This window comes from Echinops telfairi, unplaced genomic scaffold (assembly GCF_000313985.2).
Source record: "Echinops telfairi isolate 266 unplaced genomic scaffold, ASM31398v2 ScPeMD7_655;HRSCAF=1070, whole genome shotgun sequence".
In the NCBI taxonomy this organism is placed as follows: Eukaryota; Metazoa; Chordata; class Mammalia; order Afrosoricida; family Tenrecidae; genus Echinops; species Echinops telfairi.
This window is the reverse complement of record NW_022104553.1, coordinates 15,682,968-15,698,376: the sequence shown is the minus strand read 5'-3', so window position 1 is coordinate 15,698,376 and position 15,409 is coordinate 15,682,968. Positions and strand designations below refer to the sequence as shown.

The following is a 15,409-nucleotide window of genomic DNA, read 5'->3' as shown; positions in this document are numbered from 1 at the left end:
CAGTTACTTTCTATTCAACCATCACGAATACCTGATGTTAGGTTTTCCAGCACCCTGAACTCACTGCTTCCTAAATAAGGCTTGGACTGAACTTGTTCAAGTTCTGCCGGTCTAGCCTGCCTTTAGTCTTGGTGCCCCTGCCATTGACTTCTTCACACCCCACATGTGTCGCTGTGTTTGGCTGCATCTGACAGAAGACCAGTTCACGTAGACTTCACTCTGAAGGCAATTCATTATGACCTAATCAGAAGCCCAGAGGTGGAGCTGGCTTCCGGGTAGAGGGATGACAACCCACATCTCTGTTTCTTTCCTTCCTCCCTTTCATCCACATCCAGCGGATCCCCTCACACAGTAGGGTGCTCCAGAGGGTGCCATTTGCAAGGCGAGGAGACGAGTGATTTTCGATCCTCTCTGGGTTTCAGAGTTTTCTGAGGAGTCTGAAAATCTACTTGTTTCCAGAATTTCACCTCAGGTATGGTTTTGTATGGTACAGAGCTCGGCAGCCCTAGGTGGTTCTAATGCACAGATAGATGGAGACCCCCTGACTGAAATTAATGAGAAGGAAGAAAGATGCCATTCTCCTCCTCTGAGCTGCCCTGCCTCGGCCATGTATCACTTCCACGTACAGGAAAGTCTGTTAATGAGCGCTCTCTCCTTTGTCCTGGTCAGCTTGTCTTAACTCTGTGCCAATACAACGATGCCTCGACGTCCGTGCTTTCATCATAATCCCATCACCTGACGTGGTAAAGCCCCCTCTTACGCTTCCTGAGCTATTTTTGCCCTGTTCTCTATCATAAAATATTTAGAATTGGCTTGTTCTAGGATAAAACTCATATGAAGTTGTATTCAATACATAAGAAGTATTGTATGTATTTGGTACAAATGAAGTTCTAGTGAGTGTGTATTGTTTTGGTTTTTTTCATCACTGGTGTTTGGGTAATATTGTTGGTATATTGGGTATTTATTATTATACTTTAATATTTTTTTCTTGATTTATATCAAAGTTCTTTAATGTCTTTCAGTAACCTGTTGTAATTTTTAAAAGTAAATGCTGTGAGCGATTATAAGGAACCCTGCTGGGGTTTGATTACTTATTGCGCTGCTAAGTGTAGGGTCTGTAGTTCAAAACCATCAGTTGTTCCTCAGGAGACTGGCTGGTCTTTTTACTTCCCTAAAGAGTTACAGTCTTGGAAGCTCACAGGGGAAGTTCTATGAGTCAGCATTGACTCAGTGATAGTGAGGTTTTTTTGTAGTAAGAGATTGTTAGTTATGATTTTTCTCATTTTATGGATGGAGAAACAGATTCAGTAACATCCCCAGTGTAATATCCCTTATTTCTTAATTTTCTAAATCTTCTATCCTTGTACCAAATCAATGTTTGGTTACTTGTATTATTTCACTTCAAAGTGAGGTGTGTATTTTGGACCAGTTTAACCTGATTTCAAATGGTGTAGCGCTAGACAGTCCCAGGTGGTTCTAATGCACAAATAGATGTAAAATATGCCCTTGTGTTTCCCTTTTCTCTAGCTAGATTATAGGTTCCCAGACTTATTTGGCCCTTCTCCCCATCCCCTCTTCAGAAAAACAAAACCAAACAGCTCAGATCACCCTCAACCCCCAATTAAAACTTTTGTACCGTAACCCACAATACAGGATAAAGTGTACGTATTGGCTTTGAAGCCTCCCTGGATTGTTCTGTTGCCCCTAGGGGGTGGCATTGCACACTTTGGTAAACACTGCTGTAGATGGTGTTTGTTTTGCCAGTCTTCACTTAAGTGTTCATTATTCATACTGGTTCAAAATTTTACCTACATCCTGTTCAGTTTTCCTTATTAGCCCTGCCCTGGTTGTGGAAATGGCCATTCTTAAAATCAGCCACTCTTAAAATCATTGCAATTACTTTGGGAATCAGCCTCCCCTAGCCCTTTCTCTGCGTTTTCATGAACACCCTCCTCTCCACATGACAGTTTTCTGAAGATTCTGCTTTTCTTTATTCTGTTTTCTAAAAATGCACTGTTCCTCCCCATTCGATGACAACTCATCCCTCTCTGTGAGGGGGTATCTCATCTGGGAAGTTTCCTCTGAGCTCTTCCTATCTCGCAGCCATAACCTCTTCCTTCTGTTCCCATAAGTCTTATTAAAAGAAACTTACCACGCATACTGTCATTGCCTCTGTGCCTGCCAACCCCCTGCTGTGCAGAGGGCTTCCCTGTCTCACACGGTTGCTCCTGAACTCTGTTCCAAGGTAGGAAAGAGGCAAGGAGCTGGAAAGAAGGTATATACCTGAGGTTCATAGGTGTCAAAACACAGCAGGTATTAAGGCTGTATTTCATTTTTATGTTTTGATTGAAGAGGTGGCTTGATTGGGTCTTGGTTAGCATTACTAATAGGCCCTTTTGTTTCATGTCTTTTCAAGGGACAAAGCAACACTTGAGACTACAGAGCCAACTGCTCCTAAGCCAGTCATGTCTGAGGGACCATCAGTCTGGGGACAACTGATACAGGAAGCCTCCAGGGACTCCCGGGTGGGGCCGTTGGAAATACAGGAACGACACACAGAACCAGAGAGAGACCCTCAGAAGGAACAGCTCCCTGGAAAAATGAGCCTTGACTCTGATGACTTGGTGACAGGTGGTGCTTGTTCAAGGACTCTACAGGACCAAGTCTCTCCAGAACATACTCTTCACGATGGGGACTCACAAGGACTAGCTAAACAGGGTATGGCTCACGAAGAGAGCGATCCCTATATTTGCAGGGAATGTGGGAAAGTGTTTCACACCAGACACTTGCTAACTCAACATGAGCAGATTCACTCTGGAGTGAAGCCCTTTGAGTGCACAGAGTGTGGGAAAACGTTTAGCAAGAGCACAACCCTCCTTCAGCACCATGTCATCCACACCGGGGAGAAGCCCTATGAGTGCACAGAGTGTGGGAAGGCCTTCAACCAAAGGGCACACCTTACCCAGCACCAGCGGATCCACACCGGGGAGAAGCCCTATGTGTGCACTGAATGTGGAAGAGCCTTCACCCACCATTCCACTTTTGTCCTGCATAAGCGGAGCCACACAGGAGAAAAACCTTTTGAGTGCAAGGAGTGTGGGAAAGCCTTTCGTGATCGGCCAGGCTTCCTAAGGCATTACACCATCCATACTGGAGGGAAGCCCTACGAGTGCAGTGAATGTGGGAAGGCCTTCAACCACAGGTTCCAAATTGTACGGCACCAGCGGATTCACTCTGAAAAGAAGCACTTTGAGTGTATCGAGTGTGGGAAGACCTTTAACTACAGGTCTTATCTGGCACAGCACCAGCGGATCCACACCGGGGAGAAGCCCTATGAGTGCACAGAGTGTGGGAAGGCCTTCAACCAAAGGGCACACCTTACTCAGCACCAGCGGATCCACACCGGGGAGAAGCCCTACGAGTGCAGCGAATGTGGAAGGACCTTTGCGCACCTCTCCACTTTTGTCCTGCATAAGAGGAGTCACACCGGGGAAAAGCCCTTCGCCTGCAAGGAGTGTGGGAAAGCCTTTCGTGATCGGCCAGCCTTATTTCGTCACTACAGCATCCACACCGGAGAGAAGCCCTATGAGTGCATTGAGTGTGGGAAGGCCTTCAACCGAAAGTCACACCTCACTCAGCACCAAAGGGTTCACACAGGGAGAAGCCTAATCAGTGTGGCAGATGTAGGAAAACCTCTCAAGAGTGAGCAGGCCTCAGTCAAAATGGAAGGATTGCTATTGGGAACAGACTCTTTAAATGTAACTACTGAGGCAAATCTTTGGCCAGAGGACTCATCTTACTCAGGTTCTGTTAATTCGTGACAAAGGAAAAGTTCCCAAGCATTCTGTCATGCACCATTACTCCTAATCTAAGAGTCCTACTAGAACTTGACCGACCTGAAGTCTGACTATACACCTGAACGTTTATCCAGGAGAGAGACCTTGTGGACACTGTGCAACGAGGAAAACGTTCCGCCATGTCTCTGTTCAGGCATTCTGCAATGCTATCTCAGGAACATGTAAACCAATAATGAGGAAGCAGAGGCACTATGGAAAAGAAAGGGAAACACCTCATTTTTCGGAGTTCTCAGGCATGCCTGTTACAGTGTGTCAGTGATGCCTTCTTTGAGGATAAAGGGTTTCATCCCTATTATACTTCCACTGCTCGCAAGCCAGTGGTGCTTATCAGTTGGAGGCAGGTCTGACAATTTTGTCAAAATACTTTTTTGCTTTGCAACATTTTTGTACCCTTAGATACATATATCTTTATGATAAATGTGAAGGCTTAAGTTGTGCAGTAGCTTTTATTTAAAGAGATAAAGATACACATACAAATGGCCAGATTGTAAGGACACAAAAGTTTCTTCAAGTAGTTAAAATTGCCTAACATTCATTTTTTTTCAAAATCCCGATAGTGGGGTGTTTTGCCCCTTTCTGTAGAAGGGGGTGACAGTATAGCCCTTCCCAGACGACCAGGCCTTCTTTTTTCACTGAGATTTTAAAACGTCCTGTAGGAACACTTCTCCGAGTCTGTCTTTGGCCTTTTGTAGAGATTGTACTACAACCCAAACAAAGCATATAGCTAAGTTAAAGGGTCATGATAAACTTGTGGGGGTGGGGGGAAATCCAGAAAGAATCCTATTTTACATCTTATCAAATAGAGTGAAGATTAGCTTTCAAAGTGAGTGGCTACAGAAATGGAAAATCAAAATCCTCAGTTTTACATGGAATGATCAAACTCACAGACCAAGCAGACTGCCCATTATCAAGTTGATCCTGAATCCTAGCAACCCCAGGAAACTGTTTTGGAGGCTAAATCTGTGCAAGAGCAGACAAGCAGCTTCTCGTTCAGATGCAGGAGTTAATGGGCTTGAACCATTGACTTTGCAGTTAGCAGCCCAGTGCTAACCTAAACTACACCAGGGCTCCTTACAGAAAAATGAGACCCCCCAAATCCAAAGCACTTTTGAAAAACAGCAGCAAAGGAACCTCACTTTTGACTTTAAAACATATTCCACAACTACAATAGTCAGCCAGCACTGGGTTAATGTCAGACACATAGACCAATAGAAAAGAATTGAAAACTCAGAAATAAATCCAAACATCTCTAGTCAGTTGATTGTCAACAGGCAATTCAAACTTATTTAATGGAGCAGAAATAGTCTCGAGTAAATGGTGCTGGCAAAAGTGGATTTCCACATGCCGAAAAATGTAATAACTCATACTTCACACAATACATAAAAGGAATTCAAACTGGCTCAAGGATGTAAATGTTAAACTTACTCTGCAATAAAAATGAGTTCCCCTCAATATCTTAGATTTACAGGGGTCCTGAAACTTTTTAAACAGAGGACCAGTTCACTGTCTCAGACCCGTTGGAGGGCTGGACTATAGTTTAAAAAAAAAAACTAAGAACAAATTCCTCTGCACACCGCACATATCTTATTTTGAAGCAAAAAAAATGAGGCAAAAACACCTGGCGGGCCGGATAAATGTCCTCAATGGGCCACATGTAGCCCGCGGGCCGTAGTTTGAGGACGCCTGTTAGAACATGGCTAAAGCTGGAGGATGAGTTAAATAAGTCAGTAATCCCCTTCCCCCCCAAAAGTATGTTCTCACATTTATGAAACCATGAATAGGTAAATATGCAGAAAACATGTTAGTTAATGGTTACTAGGTAGTTGTTACGAGGGGATTAACTCGCACTTGTTATTTTTGGTAATGAGTAGATCACAGTAAATGAGTACAGTGTACACAGCATTATCAAAGGCAGACACTGTCAGTAAAATGCGTACAAGACAGAAAGACCTGTGACCAAGTCCACTTGGTGGAGAAAGAAGAGTTTCTCCAAGAAATAGTGCTGGGGAAAATTGGATTTCCACATGCAGAAACATGAAACAGGATCTTTACCTCACACCATACACAGAACATCAAAATGGATTCAGGACTAAATTTACAAACAAAATATATGATTATCACATGAAGAAGCAAGGGCAACACTGAGGCCTGGTTTTCAACAATATTATTTAATAACAGCACAAATAGGAAAAGGCAAAATAAATGTGACTTCATAAAAAGAGAACACCTTTATTCACCAGACTTAGACCAAAAGAGTGAAAAAATTAGGAACCCTGGTTGTGTAGTGGCTTTGCACTGGGCTGCAATGTGGAAAGAGAAGCTACCAATGGGGTCAATGTCTTCAGAAACCATTTTTATGACAATCCAATAGCAAAACATATGAATAATTTTGTTATGAATTAGACAACCCATTCAGGACAAGAGAAAATAGACATTTCACCAAGTAGTATATTCAAATAGCCAACAAATGCATTAAAAGATGCTCAAAAGATGTTCAGCAACATTAGCCAGGAGATGTATATCAAAACCACAAAGTATTTCCTTCCCATTAGGATGGTTAGAATTAAAAGGAAAAGTGAGTATGGGGAACTTGGAGCCTTCAACTGATGCTGGTGGGAATGGAAAGTGATGTAGTCATTGTGGTAAACATTGCAGGTGTTCCTTCAAAAACTGAAAACTGCCCTGTGACCCAGAAATTCCCCTTCTATGTATATAGCCCCCAGATGGACAGTGAAGACCTGTACACCCTTATTAATTGCAGCACTGTTCACAATAACCCAACAACCTAAATGCTTATCAAATGGGTTAACAGAAGGTGGTGCTTGTATACAACGGAACACTATTCAGCCAGTAGGAGAAATGTTACCTGTGGCACTATGGGTGGAACTTAAATATGATACATTAAGCCAAATAAGCCAGTCATAAGTGGAAAATATTGTGTGGCCTGTTTACCAAGGAAAGGCAAATGTAAAGAGACCAACGTTTATGATTGCTTGCCAGGGCCTGGAGGGAGAGGAGGTGGGGAGTTTGAAAGTCATGGGAAGGTCATGATGAAGGGTAAGGTTGTACACCTGTGATAACTTTAATTGGCAAAAGTTGCACGTTTACAGTGACAAAGTAGCTGCTGCTTCTGCTTATGTACAGCCAAACTGAGTTTGGTTCCCTGGTTTGGAGGTTTGGAAATCATGATTTCACTGGGACATTTCAGTAAATTGACCTAACGATGTATTGGATGCATCTGTTCCACCTAATTGTGCAGTATTTAGGGTCTGAAAACATGTAAATAGCCATCCAAGGCACAAGAGCCAGCTTCTGTACTTCTAGAACGGGTGGGGAAAGTCTAGCCCCTGGGCTGGATAAACCAAAAAGTTAAATTAATTGCCACAGCTATAATGGTGCTCTAATACATATCCAGGTGACCCCTGGCTGAAAAAAGGTTCCTCACCTCTGATCTAGAACAACAGGGGAAGGTGGGCAGTGGAAGAGGCTGAGGAAACAGACTGTGGCTCATTGCTTCCATTACCAAGGGTCTCCTTGGCCATGAGAGCAGGCAGGATGGGTGGCGAGTCATCATTGGGGGTCTCAGCCACCTTCACTGAACACTTTGATCAAAGATTTTATAAATCCTGATCAGAAAGGATATACCGAACAATTTCAAATTCTCATGGACCCTAGACATTCCAGTCCTGGAGAATGGGTGAACCCCAAATTTCCCTGAGTTAATCTTTAAGATCATATCAGAACACCCGTTATCTTAATCTGCCTGAGCACCATGCTCTTTTAAGACTGGTATCAAGTTGACAACAGCAACCTGAAAGATAAAAGACCTTAGGAAGTCGGAAGTAGCTCAGAAAAGTAGGTGAGAATGGTTGCAAAACTGGGAGAATATTCAATGTAGCTAAATTGTAGACATTGGATTGGTGTGTTTTGATTGTATATTCTCAAAACAAAAAATAAATTTAGAGGAAAAAGGTGACCTCTAGGTATCTACATATATAATTTTGAAAAACAAAATTATGTGTGAATTGTGTGTGCGTTAGATGTGTATATATATGAGTATATATGTAACTGCATATATTCGTGTATATATAGGGCATGTAGACAGCATAGTTATGAATACTACTTAGACATACCCAAACACCTCATTGGATTGTTTTTGTGGGGTGGGGTGGGTGGGTTTGAAGAATTAGTGCCATAGTCTTGTGGGACATCTCAGTCAATAAAATTGTGTGATTTTATACTATTTGTACCCTAGTGTGATAAGTAGCATTTGAGGTCTTAACAGTTAGTGAGCAACCATCTAAGAGAAAACTATTGGTCTCTACTCAGAGCAAAAAAAGCAGGAAACCAAAGCTTCAAAAACTAGTCTACATGACATAGTTTCTGTAAATCCACAGCCTGAAGGCTGGCCTCATCTCTCCTTGCCATAATAGATGAGCCCTGATAGACTACAGAAAGATTTAGAATAGCGCCTCTATTTCTTCAAAGAAAAAGGAAAATTAACCAGACTTAGTAGACTGGTTGAGAGGAAGACTCCTAGAAGTTATTATCCCAAGATACTCTTCAATTCTTGAACTAGAATTAACCCCTAAAGTTACCCTGTAGCTAAATATCAGATTGACTGAATAGTGCCCATGTGTATCGTGCTCCTTTAAAAATTCAGCTACCAAATGATCTACACTTAACTTGAAAATTAAAATGAGAATATAAGGAAAGCCGAGAGACTAATTAAAATGTAGCCAGAATGGAAATGAGATTGATTATGCATGCTGTGTGAAGGAGGTAATTAATTTTGACTGAACGATTTTGTAGAAATTGTTGAATGGGAACCTAAACTGTATACACTATCTTCGTGGAAAATACAATAAAGTATGGTATTTTAAAATGTTTAAGGTGAAACAAAAATTAGGGGGGGAAATGAGTACAAGTGTGTGTCAAAATGAATGGATTGAGTCCCCTGATGATGTCTCTGGTGAGGGAATTTGGGGATTCTTTTATTCTATACAATAGGAGCCCTGGTGGTGCAGTGGTTTCAGATTGGGCTGTGATCCCCGTGGTCAGTTTGAAACCACCAGCAGCTCCGTGGGAGAAAAGCCTGGGCTTTCTACTCCTGTGCACAGTTACAATCGCAGAAACCCTCAGGTGCTCCTGTGAGACAGCATTTAATCCATGGCCGTGAATTTTATATAAAATTCTCAGTGGCCCAATTTGGAAACAAGGTCTCTGTTACAGGATTTCAACACTGGGAAGACAAAAAAGGAGACAAGCAAATATCTTTGCTTCTTGTTTGAGAAAGTAAACTAGGACTATTAACCAGGAAGGGCTTGAATAGAGCAAAGTGAGGGGAGTGGGCCCCTGTGACATGCGGAGGCAGATGGGGAGGGTCCCGGGAAGTGGAGGCGGACACTCAGGATCCCTGCCTTACGAAAGGCTGCTGCCCGCTAGTGCCTCGCAGTGGAAATTGGGTATCTGCAGGGCAAGAAAAGAAAATCTGGCAATATCTGCCAGTCTCCAAAAGAAACTTCCTGTGGCTCTGGATGCTTCAGGTCCTGAAGTGAGGAAGAAGCCCTTGGGAGAGCATTCAGGATTAGCTTCTCCTGGGAGAGTGAGGTTGTGTAAAAGAATCTCGGACAGCAGACAGTTCTTCAAGCTGGGAGTAATGGGAACGTTTGGGGGTGGTATTTGGGGAAGGAAGGTTCAAATTGGGGAAAAGAAAAAAATAGTAAGGAGCCTTAGAGATTTATCCAGAATTTCTCCTTTCTGTTGATAGGCTTGGATTTGTAAAGTCTTATGTGCATGTAGTGCTTCCGTTCTCAGCTAGGACTCAATCTCCAGGGCCATACAGTCCAAAAAAACCCCACCCCTGGCAATTTTAAGGCCTCTTGAAAGACTTTCCCCGGAAGACTGATAGAATGCCTAGCATGGTTTTGACGGGGTTTTGTCCCCAACCACATAACGGGCTCTCCAGGGGTTGGTAGCGTTTCCTTTTTCCATCTGTACATTCCGATGGTGAGCTCAACCTTTATAAGAAACTGAAAGTGAAAGCTTCAGACGCTCATGTTTCTGTCTCCAAGCCAGAACGCCTCCCAACTTTCCTGTGTAGTTATCTACTTGATGAAGTTACTTTAGGATCTCCCGGACATTTCAAAGCGAACAACTGTGAGGATTTAGCAGGACCGGACGGTGGTCCGTCATGTTGTTAGTAGGGTCTCAGAACTGACTAGAAGGCACCTAGCAACATTGGAAACTGAAGTCCTTTGGTTTTCCTCCAAGTCGCTTCCACTTGCCGCCTCCTCGCTTTGTTAAAATGACCAAACCCAACCCATTATCATCCAGTCCCTTCAGATCCTAATCAACCGCTGGTGGTCCATTCTTATGGCAACCGACAGCATCATCTGTCTGCCCAGGAGAGGGCTGCTGGTTTTGAACCGCCAGTCTTGCAGTTAGTCCATAGTGCAACAAAGATCCCATAGGGACAGATCCACCTTTATGTTGCTCTTGGCAACGACATTCACGGAAGACATTAACTGAGACACATCAGGTCAAAGCCCCTGGCGAGGGCGGCCCACGTGTGCAGCTGGGCTCTGTGCAAGGCTTCCGTGCCTTTGGGGGCCGTGCTTTGGGCCGGTCCTATATCTCTGCTCTAAACGAGAGGGCCCAGAGAGGAGAGAACAGAGTGGGGAAGTCTCGAGGCCCTTCCACGCCAGGGCACTTGCTGAGGCACCCGGGCAATGTCCTCCCAAGCCTCGGTTTCCACTGGAGTCACGGCGGCTTCGCACGCGGGCCTGGTCTGAGGCTGGCCTCTGAGCCTCAGGCGCGGTCACGTGGATAAGACAGACGCAGATTGGCGCCCCCTACCGGGCTGGTCGCGGAGAAACGACTACGTTACCCAGAAAGCTGTGTACTGACTCCACGAGCCAATCACGGCCCAACATAGCTTGGGGGCGGGACTTCCGGCCCCTAGATGTCAACGACGTCATTTTCCGGGGACGGATTTCCTCAGAACCGGAACAGCGTGGACTGGAACGCAGATTTGTGACAATTTCCAGTCTTGTTGGCTTGTTGTCCCCCTCCCTTTCGAGCCTTTGCTGGAGACGTGACCTTAGTGTTCGCCGGGTCCCCACCGGTCCTGTTGCCAGTGTGCCCCCCCCGCCATTTTTGCAGCTCTGGAGACGGTGCCCAGAGCCTCTAACCCCTTTTACCAGAGGAGGGCGAAGACACAGCGTCCCTGGTATGGGCACCCCCGGGATCCACCCTGATCGCCAGCCTCTCCAGCATCACACCTTTCCTCATGGAGTCCCACGGTGGCTGCGGCGGTAAGGGACCGGGCGCGGGTGAGTGGAGAGCGTCTAGGGACGTGGCTGCTTCTCGGCCAGGTGGGAGCGGGAGCCTGGGCCAGCCGGAAGCCCAGGACATCGCTGGATTTCTCTGCAGAATTTTATTCACGGCATGCTAAGCTGGTGTAATAGGTTTTTCCTTAGGCACTGCGAGGGTCCAGGAATCCTGACAGCACACAATGGTTAAGCTTCCCCGCTGCTAACGTCTGCGGTTTGATTCCACCCATCAGCTCCGCTTAATCGCCTATGGTACCCTGTGGGGCGGGTGTGTTCTGTCACATGGAGTTAAGAGTGTCAATCAGCGACCAACAACAGATCGATCAAGAGCAAACACACTGCCATCCAGTCGATTCAACGAGGAGGGTATAGGGATTCAAGGATTAATAAAATCCTAAAGCCTGACAAGTACCTAACGAGAAGCTCAGGGGTGGGACTGGCTCCTGGTGGGTGGGTGACAACCCCAGACTCTTGTTTCTTTGCATGCTCTCCTTGTTCCTGGTCCTCAAATGGGTTCTCTGGCAGTCGCCACTGATGCTGCAGCACCATATGGTGGCAGGTCCCCTCAGTTTTCCTTCCTGGAGCGAAGCTTGCACAGTTTTACCTTAGATGACTGATGATCAGTCGTTTGCACTGTCAATAAAGTTGTTTTATCGGTAATAAGTCTTCTACCTGACCATTGTGTATATTAGCGGCATAGGTCTGGCAGGAACAAACACGTGTGAAACGAGACTAACACTTGTATGTGACGTCATATGTCAACTTAGCTGGGTCATGATCTTCGGCGGTCCTGCAGCTATGTGGTGATGTACTCATCTTCCACTGTCACATAATGATCTGGTCTTCAGACCCTGAGGTGAAGTTATTTCTCCTGTTTTCAATGAAGATTTGCACAACAGTTTAGGTTTCCAGTCAACAATTTATACAGAAATTGTTCAGTACATTTGTTATATTCTTCACAATGCATGAAAAGCCTTGTTCTTTTTCTTCTGGTTGTTCCATTTCCATTAATCTAACTTCCCTGACTCCTTTTCATGTTTGTTTTAAAGTAGTAGTTGATCATTTAGACACCACGAGGTGAATTTCAAAAGGAGCACAATACTTATTAGGTAATATTCTTTTATTTTGTGAGCCAAGCTGTTATTCAGCGAAATGGTGTCCTTGAAGTAGTTTTGGTTTAAAGAATATCTCAGAGCTATCATCTTGGGGAGTCCTCCAGACTCAGCTGGTCCAGTAAGTCTGAAAATTTTTAAAGAATTTGGGTTCTGTTTCACAAATTTCTTCCAATCTACCAGGATCCATGTGTTGTGACCTGCATGAGTACCCTCTAATTCTTCCGGTCTCAGTGTAGATGAGCTTATAATGCTTGTAGACCTCTCGTCATATAGGCTGCTTTCTTTAAATCTTTAGTTTCCTTCTTCCAAGATCCGAGTACAGTACTTTATAACATCAACAGGTGGCTTCTAAGGTTGCTCTGGCAGCTTCCAGCTGGTGTAGGTTTAACGAGAATGTTTGGAGAAATGTCCAACTCACTTCCATATACTGCTCTACTCTCATTCCCTGGGTTTCGTTTAGGCAAGAAAGGTTAGGCAATGGGGTTGAGCTGTGTGCTTGGAGAACTGCTTTGGTGAACATCTCAGTTATCTCCACCCAGCCTATTCTGAACTGGTGGACATAATCGTTTCTATAACATTACATTGTTTGAGGGTAAAATCAAATAGTGCATGAAACTGATCAGCACATGCCTAACCCACAGTAAAGAGTTCTTTAACACTAATATTAATATACCGTATAAAGACATGTATAATCCGGGTTTTTCAGTACATTTGTTTATGCAGTTTTTGTGGTAAAATTAGGTGCCTTGGCTGATATTTGAATCGGCTTATACGCGAGTATATATGGTATTATATGTAATATATACTATATAGTATCATATAATAATTTTAATATTCATGTCATGAGTTGACTTATATGTAAAATATCAATTTCCTATTGAACTGTGAAGAAAAGAACTTGTCTTCCTCTCCTAGTTATTTTCTGCTTTCTACCTTTCCCACCTTCCCCAGTCTCTACCTAGCCTCTCGTCAACCCCTCAGAGACTATTTCAAACTTTACCCATTCTCCATCTTACAGCTTCATATCACTCTTTCAAAGATACCCCAAAATTCAACATGCCCAACATGAAACCCACGCCCTTGTCCATTCTTCTTACAGCCCGCATAGTCTATAGTCTTGTCTTCATTCATTCATTTTTTATTCATCTATACTTTTTAAGATATCCCGAACACTATAGCCCAAGAATGGTAAGCTTATTTAATACCTCACCTATCTCTAATGTACACTTCTTCCTTTTCCTCCTCCCCATTTTTTTTTCCCTATTCTTTTCTGTCCCGTCCAGCGGGAACAGCAACGTGGTTCCTGGATAGAGGGAGCGGGACGCTCAGAAGGGAGACGAGACAGGAGGCTGAGCAGTTCTCTGTGTTCTGAGTTCTCTCTTTATTTTTCCACAAGCCGCAGCTTATCAAGGCAAAAAGGAAGGGAGTGCCCGCGGGACATGCAAATCAGGCTACTACTGAACGTCCAATCAGAAATCTTGCAAAAGCACACCCAGCGCCGGTGGTCAGTAGTTTCTGATCAGGTCCGTGGGAATGACATCACCTTATGCTAATTAGGTGAAACAGCACATATGCTAACTGGGTGCTTGTTAGCCAATACAAATAAGGGAAAAGGCCAAGGCCACCTGGACTTTTCTGTAAGGCAGCAAAAGGAAAGGGAAAGTCTCCACCGCGGCCTGAGGCTGAGAGTAAAGTCTGTTTATGAGAGCTTGGCTGTTGGGGCCCATGGTCCCCGACACTTTTGCACACCCTCACCCTAACCCCCAGAGATAACCCTTTGTCTCAGTTTTGGGTTTTCGATTGCATCCCTTCTTTCAGTGAATGTTTTTATGCATAATAATCAGTCTATTAGCTCTAGAGCTATAAGTTTCCAGTTCTTACTTATGACTATTTTTAGTACTACTGAAAACCTAGATAGCTCAAGAGCTAATAAACTGAGATTGTCCATTTCATTCAAGTGGTCAGTCAATGATTTTCCAAATCATTTTCCGCTATCCTATACTTTGTGGAAGCCCTGGTCAGTCAGTGGTTAAGCGTTTGGCTACTCACCCAAAGGTAAGTGGCTTGACCGCACTAGCTGCTCTAAGGGAGAAAACACCTTGTGTCGCCCATAACGACTGCATTCTAGAAAACCCTGTGGGCGGTTCTGGTCTGTCCTGCAGGGTTGCTATGAGGCAGAGTTGACGTTAATGTCCCAGACAACAATAGCAACATACCCTTTCGTATTATTATATCACAATGTACTCACGTCCTTTCCACAGCATTGATACCCAGGGGATTAAAAAAGTTTGTGGGAAAATGGAATTAAAGGATTAGATAATTTTTCTATGAACATTTTGAACTTTGAAGCCCCTTTGTATTTTTTCTTCTCATAATCAATACTATCTTGAACTGTCATACACACGTCTCCACACAAAACATGTTTCAGGCATTCTCTGATACTGTTTCTAGTATGATGGGAGTTTAGGGCTGCAGGATAAGTAGACTTTCAACTGTTAAAGGTACTTCTCATATTTTTACAATGTTAGACCAAGTTTCACTTCCCCCAGGAAAGTAGGAGAGGATACAATTAATGTGTTTTTGGTTCAATACTAGATTTTGTACACTTACATAATTTTTTTTGCAAGCAAGCAGAGACAATATTACCTCATATGGCCTTGATTTGCATTTCTTTATTACTAAGGAGATTGACCCTTCATTGTCTTTCATCATATGGTTTTGGGGTTGTGGTGGTGGTGGTGGTGGTTTTGGTCAATCTGGGTTATCTTTGAAATCTGAGTCTGATCATAATTGCCTCTTGATCATGAGAGGGTTCCACTAAGATAATCACCGAGAGGAACCTCACTGCATACACTGCTATTTCCACTGTGCCCACCAGCTCCCTGTCCAGATTGTGAGGAGGCCTTGTCCCTGTCTCATCAGCCTCTCCCCTTTCCCTCCCTTCCAAGCAGTGAAAGAGGCAAGGACCAGGAAATACAGAGACGGCCAATTTGGATTTAAGCGATATCAACACACATCAGGTATAAAGGTAGTTTTCATCTTCATATTCTCACTAGGTTTGATTTTTTAATTGTCATTACTAATCTATCCTTTTGTGTGTCTG

At 43.9% G+C, this 15,409-nt stretch overlaps 1 protein-coding gene across 1 annotated transcript in view; it reads left to right on the top strand.

The window, feature by feature from the left end:
• LOC123521927 (zinc finger protein 543-like) overlaps positions 1-5,375 on the top strand; it is a 13,640-nt gene extending 8,265 nt beyond the window's left edge. The window contains exon 2 of the mRNA XM_045292341.1: positions 2,417-5,375. Coding sequence (XP_045148276.1) covers positions 2,466-3,821 — 1,356 coding nt within the window. The 5' untranslated portion in view covers positions 2,417-2,465 and the 3' untranslated portion in view covers positions 3,822-5,375. The remainder of the gene's footprint in view (positions 1-2,416) is intronic.
• The last annotated feature ends 10,034 nt before the right edge of the window (positions 5,376-15,409 follow it).